Source organism: Brachyhypopomus gauderio, chromosome 11, assembly GCF_052324685.1.
Source record: "Brachyhypopomus gauderio isolate BG-103 chromosome 11, BGAUD_0.2, whole genome shotgun sequence".
Lineage (NCBI taxonomy): Eukaryota > Metazoa > Chordata > Actinopteri > Gymnotiformes > Hypopomidae > Brachyhypopomus > Brachyhypopomus gauderio.
Window position 1 is genome coordinate 10,710,646 of NC_135221.1, and position 7,395 is coordinate 10,718,040.

The 7,395-nt window shown below is 41.5% G+C and overlaps 1 protein-coding gene across 1 annotated transcript; it reads left to right on the top strand.

Moving 5' to 3' along the window:
- The first annotated feature begins 285 nt into the window (after window positions 1-285).
- stard15 (StAR-related lipid transfer (START) domain containing 15) lies at window positions 286-7,189 on the top strand. The gene is made up of 6 exons (XM_077021894.1): window positions 286-1,177; window positions 3,589-3,736; window positions 4,299-4,402; window positions 4,805-4,922; window positions 5,913-5,965; window positions 6,298-7,189. The coding sequence occupies exons 1-6, from the start codon at window positions 1,031-1,033 to the stop codon at window positions 6,514-6,516; spliced, it is 789 nt and encodes a 262-aa protein (XP_076878009.1). The 5' UTR covers window positions 286-1,030; the 3' UTR covers window positions 6,517-7,189.
- The last annotated feature ends 206 nt before the right edge of the window (window positions 7,190-7,395 follow it).

Consider the following 7,395-nt stretch of genomic DNA (forward strand, 5'->3'; position numbering starts at 1 on the left):
TGCCACCCCGACAGCTCTACTGAGAATGGTCCACCACCCAAATAACATCCAAACGCCACTAAAACTGTAACCAGAAACTGTCCAGTGATGCATGGAGTGTCCCTGACAAATTGTGCATGACAGCAGATGGGCTACCATCTGTAACTGTACACCAGCAAAACGTACCTAAAGATAGGTGGACATAATAAAGTGGATAGGTAAAGCACCTAACCTGTGTAGAAGTTGAGGTACGTGAAGCAAAGCAACCAGCTAAAGGCTTCAAATAAAGTAACTATTTGAGACATTTGGTATAACAAAACATGGATTGTTGTAGACTAATCGATGTTGTGGTCTAATCGAAAAAAAAAACCCCAGCAGGCCTTGCTACCTACTTTATAGGCAGATATAGGCAGTTTACGACTGACTCTCCCTATGACCCAGCGCTTGAACTACACTCGCATAGAGCTTCCAAATATGAACTTTTAATGCCAGGCTGTTAGCTTGAGACGTGAGCAGAAAGCGTGAGCTGTCAGGAGAAACCGAGGCGATGAGAGACACACAGAACTGTCCTCGTCTCAACAGAAATATTCACGGAAAAGAAATGCTCTTAATCGAGGAACGTGACACATGATCTTAGGATCAGCATGCAGCCTGGTTAAATGAGCTTGCTGTTTGCTAGCCTGTCCCCTTGAAAAACGGGATATCCGTAACGTGATGCCGCAGCCTACCTTTAAAACGTTATGCCGCACGTGTGACGAATAATAAGTACTTGAACACGGACGCAGAAGTACACCTGGTTGGTCGCACACCTGTTAAGAGCCTAACGAATTTCAGAATGTTCTAAATGCTAAATGACCTGGTTTCTGAAACGGGTCACTTCTGATATCTCTTAAACTATACAAAATCAAGAAGGAACTAAAAGCGGGCTACCTGTCGGCCTAACATCATCAAACGTGTAAACGGATGGGCTTATGAGAGAATTGACTTCCGCAGTTGTTTCCATCTTCTTCGATCATTTGGTAGGATACACAGCACAGAAGCCCAAGGCAGGATGCCAGTGCACATTCCGGACGACACAGATTTCGCATCTTTCAAGGAGCAATGCGAAAGTCCGGACGGCTGGACAGCGCGCTACAACAAAGGAGGAGTAACGGTGTGGTGTCGAGATGAAGAGACAACAACAGTGCAAAAACTTAAGGTGAGTGCGCACGGCAAAGGCTTTCAGTAGGCTTGACAGTCGCTGCATTGCGGAATCACGCTCAGCGTACCGGAGTTTTTAAAACAATGCGAATGCAGAATAATGAAACGATCCTTTTATTATTTCAGACAGCCCTTGCATCCTCGATGCTCTGTTTGACAATAGCGGTATTACATAAGCTGTAATGCATAGGTACTGACTAAATTATCGCTAACTAGGTATGGGTGAAGACGTTGGACAAGAATATTAGTCTGCTGGTCTGAAAGTGCCCTGTTTAGATATAGCTTACCTACGTTTTAAAGTTGCAAAAGCAGAAAGTAATTGTAAGAATAGAACACGCGCGCGCGCGCGAACTTTCAGATCCTCAGTTGCGTTTCAAGTGTACGAGCCGCATTACAGTAATATTAACATACGGAAAAACCACGACCCATTAATCGTCTGTAGACGAACCTCCATCAGCAAGTAAAATGACCAACTCAGAATCCGTATTTCGCATTGCCTTTTTTAAAAAGAGAATAACAGCAGCTGCAATAACACAAAAGGACTCACATGCTAAAAAGATTTTGCCGCTTTAACTGTGGCGACAAATGGAGTCATTAGGCGTCTTTAGGAGGAGGCCACTTCTGTGCACTACACACTTATAACCGACCTAACCTGCTGTGCTCTGCACACCCGACTCTTCGTGCGATACACAGGGCACGTAGCTCCGTGTTAATTTGTCATCGTGCTCAGTATTTATTCATGGGTATCATCGTATTTCTGCGGATAAAAAATATGAACGGTTATAGTCTGCGCGGTCAAGGGTTGAATCAAGGACTGATTATGTGTTTTGGGACGATATCTATGACATCCTAGCTTTATAAGCTAGATGAGGTTTAGGAACCATTTGGCTATATAATACATTTATAACATGGTGTGGCCTGTCAGTGCCTATTAGCCCACTGGCCAGTAATTCTTGCCAGTAATACTCGCTCTCTGTACTTTAATGTTATTTGACTATTTGTTTTAATGTATTGATACATTTAAAATAAATGTGAATTAGTGATTCAGCAACTTCTCTGGGAGGAAAAAGAGTATATGCCCTAAACACAAGTATATGTCCAAGTTTGTAAAGGATATTGAGAGGCTGAGTTGGATCCAGTACAAGAAACTGAAGCGGTCGAGTTTTGTAGACAAGAGTTAATCCAATTACGTGCTTTGTTTGAGAAGAGATGCTGGTATTGATAACAGCCTAAATATGAATAATCAGAAATGTTCTAATTTTCACCTAGCAACCTGAGAAATTAAAGTTGATTGAAGTGTTTGAATGGAACTGGGGTTAAGCAGTGGTGATTTATATAAATAGTGAGGTTCTTTGTACCAGCAGGTTGGGTCGCATTATGTGCCACATTATCAGAGATGAAAGGCTGACGAGTCCTGGCTGCACCCATAAGACATGATGAAAAATTAAAAGTGGAAAACCCAAGTAACGACAGGCTCAAATGAGGAAACCTGAGTCCAGCCTGCTGACTGCCAGAGGCAGACCTGACCTTTTTTTTCTTCTCTTCCCTCGATGTGTACAGCTGCTGACCTCTCTGATGACGGCCAGAGGTCGCCCTGGGAGAGTAGTTGTGGATGAGGGCCTTTTCGGTGTGGCTGCGACTGAAAGAGGAAATTATTTAGAGCAACAGTACAGTGAAGGAAAAAAAAGAAAGACAAAAAGAAAAAAAGACAGATAGACCCCTTTTAATAATTCATGCAACTTTCTGGGATGCTCATGATCTTCTTGCCATGAATAATTGAAATTTTGCAGGCTTTGATGACATTCCATTCATAGAGACTAAACAGAGTTTGTTCTGGATGCTTCTAGAAATGGGAAAGGCCGTTCATACTGGGGGTGGAGAGGGGGTGGTGAATGAATAATTTACCTGATGTTAGGGGTAGAGTCTATTAGGTTACATGGTTACTTGCCTTCCAGGCTCAAACAATATCTGATCATGTTGCATTTTATGCTCTCAGGTTTTACATGTAACATGACAGACAGACCTACAGAGGTAGAGTTAGGGGATATGGGTTGTACGTTTAAAATGGAAAATACACAGGTTTCACTTAGTACAAATGTTACATGAGAGCTCTCACCCAGCCCTGGATAAACATGACTAGATTATACTGTAAACCAGCTGTTTCAACAACACGCTGCCTGGAAGGATGTGTGATTTGTACCTGGAGTTGTCCTGTGCAACAGTTTGGCCCCTGTGCAACAGCTCAGGTTCTTCTCACAGAGAGAGAGAGAGAGAGAGAGAGAGAGAGAGAGAGAGAGAGAGAGAGAGAGAGAGAGAGAGAGAGAGAGAGAGAGAGAGAGAAAGAGAGCGAGAGAGAGAGAGAGAGAGCAACACACACAAAATAATTGAAATGTTTGTTCTTTTTTCTAGATGAAAATTATTTGCAAGGATGTCAGAGCAGACACACTATATGATGTCCTACATGACACAAGCTACCGGAAGAAATGGGACACCAACATGATTGACACATTTGATATTGGGAAACTGACAGTCAATACAGATGTAGGATACTACTCTTGTGAGTTATCTAATAATTCCTTTTATTCAGCTCTCATTCCTTAAGTGGTTGTCAAATACATGACTGTCTCAGTTTAATATGGCATAAGTCATGGAATGAGGGATTTAAATTGTGCCTTTACAGCACACAGCAGAGTTTGAAGTATCAAAAAAATTTTCAAAGAAATGCAGTTCAGTTGCATATAGTGCATCCAACACACAGTTTATTCATCTTAATGTTGCCTTTTCCTAGCCTTTATGGTATAAAGGGTTTTCAGTGGTAACAAAAGAAATGTTGGGACGATTAGCTATATAAGTCAGATGTAAGACTAAATTATTTCAGTCAAATCTGGCGGAGTAAATTCTTTGAAAAACATAATAAATATGTCCATAATTAGTTGAGAACTAAAAGGTTACACTGCATTTAAATCATAGTTCAGGGATTTACAATTTTTAGTTATTTGTTCAGCAGTTTTATTGTTCACAAGTAATAATCAAAATCATGATATTGTGTATTGTGTGTATAATGCCAATCATAAATCATTTTAATTTGCATGCTAACACTGAAGCCTTGTTATTTAAAGGGAAGTGCCCAAGTCCACTGAAGAACAGAGACTTTGTCACCATGCGTTCATGGCTTCCCCTCGGCAACGACTACTTGATAATCAACTACTCGGTCAAACACCCGGTATGACTGGACTCAGTTTTTGGCCAGGAGAAGTGCAGATGTTCTAGTTTTATAGGCTGTTTCTTCTGAGTCAGAAAAACAGTACAAAGTATTGTGTAAGTTGGCTTGTAGGACAGCTGTCTAGACCTAGAGCAGACTGAAACAGAAGAAGCATGGGTCAGTAGGAAAAGCCTGACCAAGGTATCCAATAAGTTGTTGGGCGATCTGATCCCTGTGTCGTAATAAATAATTACATGTCTAGTCATGGAGACTTTTTTTATATCTTTGCGGTTTTAGTCTTTGGTTAACGGTTTGTCACAGTAATGAGTGAACGTAACGTAAACATAAACCATGACGATGTCGATCAGAGAATATCAGGATGTGTTTAGAAAAAAAAAACAATTTGCGGTTAATTTGTTTCAGCAATACCCACCAAAGAAAGACTACGTAAGAGCTGTGTCTTTACTCACGGGGTACATGATCCAGTCTAACGGAGCAAACGCCTGCACCCTGTACTACTTAACACAGGTAGATCCCAGAGGTGAGCTCTTTTGTTTGTTTCTGTCTCTCTTTCAAATAGCCTGCCAGTTGTAATGAAAAAGTGCAAGCATAGTTCTTTCATTCTGGAGAGATTTGATACAGTGAAGCAATAACAGTGTTTGTGTGTTAAGCCGATGACTACGGTGCCTTACTTGGATGAAAAATGTTCACAAATATTGTTGTTTAGCTGAAAACATGCACTACCAGTCAAAGGTTTGGACACGCCTGACTGCATGCATGTTCTTAATGGGTGTCTAAGTAGTGTGTAATAAATAATGTCTTCTGGTGCTATGCCCGCCCAGCTGTTTGTAGCCAAACAATCAGATGAGTTCAGCCTATTACACTTAAGCAGTAGGCTGCGTCTTTTCCTGGAGAACGGAGAACAAAAAACAGCATACGTAATTCTTGAAGGTTATATCAGCAGTGTTGTGTGAACACAGACTTTAGATAGTCTCACCTTTCACATATCTTTTATATTGTCCAAGGCGCAAGGAAGATATACCAGCATCAGTAGCTTTGACTGGGAACACCTACCTTGTAGTACCTATGCTCACTCTACCTAAACAGACACCATACTTTATCCACCCCCTACCTAGTTACTTCCGTTTCTGACCACAGGACTACTGCTGACTAGATCTTTGTAGTTGGTCAGCATCCTCAACACACCATTGACACTAACTTGGTTGTGGATTGAGTATCTCTTTGGTACATTCTGGTATATGTGTATCAGGCAGAGTGGCTCTGCTGGTTAAGAGTGCACCCCCCTTAAATTCCCTGTCAATAGCAGTCTTGTGGTAAGAATCTAATTCCTGGTATAGTGCTAGAAATTGTGCATGACAAAAAGATGGGCAATTGTCTATATGCTACAGATTCACAGATTATAAACATAGAGACTCTGGTCTGTAGTCTAGACTGTACATCAACAAGGTGATTCTAATAAACTGTCTAATAAGTGCTCTGTCTCAGTATGTTTGTGTTATTCTGCTCCTAGGTTCTTTACCCAAGTGGGTAGTGAATAGAGTATCTCAATTTGTGGCACCAAAGGTAAGACTGTCTTTTACTTTTGATTAACAGATATTTCCTGTGACATGCTCACATCTTTGTAGCAATGTACAAGAATTCAAAATTCCATACAGCGCTCATTGGCTCTACAGTGTCATCTAGTGGTTATTGATAGCAAGTACAGTCATGCAATTGATAATCTCTTTTTATCTTCTCTGTGGTTCATTGTAATTGTTCTGCATCAGTATTTAATTATATGTCGATTATGCACAAGCCACAAAGTGTCATAAATCCTAAATAAAAATGTTTTCATGTTTAGATTATAATTATAACCAATGTCTTTTATCAACATGGCTCCCCCCAAACTCCATAAGGCCATGAGGAAGATCTACAAGGCTTGCCTGAAGTATCCTGAGTGGAAGAGGAAGCACAACCCTAACCTGAAGCCATGGATGTTCCCGGAGCAGAACACACTTCCGTGCATCACTGTGGCCGACCTCACGCTGCAGAGAGCCGATTCACTGGAGAACATAGACGAGAGTGCACTGAGCGAAGAAAAGGCCAATCACCACAGCGAAGACGAGGAGACCTAACGCCTACGGGCGTGTCCGAGTGTGAATGTGTGAATGTGAGTGTGCACTGATTTATGTGCGTGCGTCTGTGTGGCCCAGTTATTCATTTCCAATTGCGGCTTAATTAGGCTGCACCGAAGAGCATGGTGATATTGTGGTTCTAAAGGTGAAGCGGTTTCTAACAGTACTGGACCTTTGACATTGTGCTGTGCATGTCATGACTGCATCATGTTTGATGGTTGAATTCAACATTAGCACTCTTAATCATTCATACATAAGCACTATTACACTGTTTCAGGTTAAAGTCTGACCTTGAAAAACCTCTCGGTTAAACTGCTGTAAGTCCGAATATGTGTTTCACTACATATGTGCCCACTGACCTACAACCCTTTTTATGGCATTGCATGCCTTGCTGACTTTACGAATCCAGTGGTTTTGTCAGGATGACCTGCTGTTTCCTGTTGAGAGTACGCTACCTATGGGAAGTGAGAGACCTGGGGGAGGCAGCAGGGATTTCCACTTCTTCATCTTTGTCTTTGCTTCAGACTCATTCCTTACAAACAAGACCTCAGGAGTTGTTTAAAGCATTACTGTTCACTGTCTGTCAATGTTCTTTCAGCCTGCGTCATTTTGTGTTGTCATACCCCCCAAACCACCCTCCCCTTACGGTCAGAATAAACTGTTTTATCTTGTAGTTTTTGTGAACCAATTATATGACATGCATTTGAAGGGTGAAACATGGGTTTTCAAAATGTACAACACCAAAACATTCTTTGCTACTCAGACATGTTTGCATTTCCTTGCATGTTGTGATTCATCATTTGGTATAATCCTTTCTAAGTGTAACGATCTGCGCTGGGCAGAACATGGAGACGGACACAAACGCGGAGGAGAGCGAGA

Coding starts and splice junctions, on each gene's coding strand:
- stard15 (XM_077021894.1), top strand. CDS start 1,031: ATGCCAGTGCACATTCCGGACGACACAGATTTCGCATCTTTCAAGGAG. Junction 1,178..3,588: donor CAACAGTGCAAAAACTTAAG/GTGAGTGCGCAC, acceptor TCTTTTTTCTAG/ATGAAAATTATTTGCAAGGA. Junction 4,403..4,804: donor ACTACTCGGTCAAACACCCG/GTATGACTGGAC, acceptor AATTTGTTTCAG/CAATACCCACCAAAGAAAGA.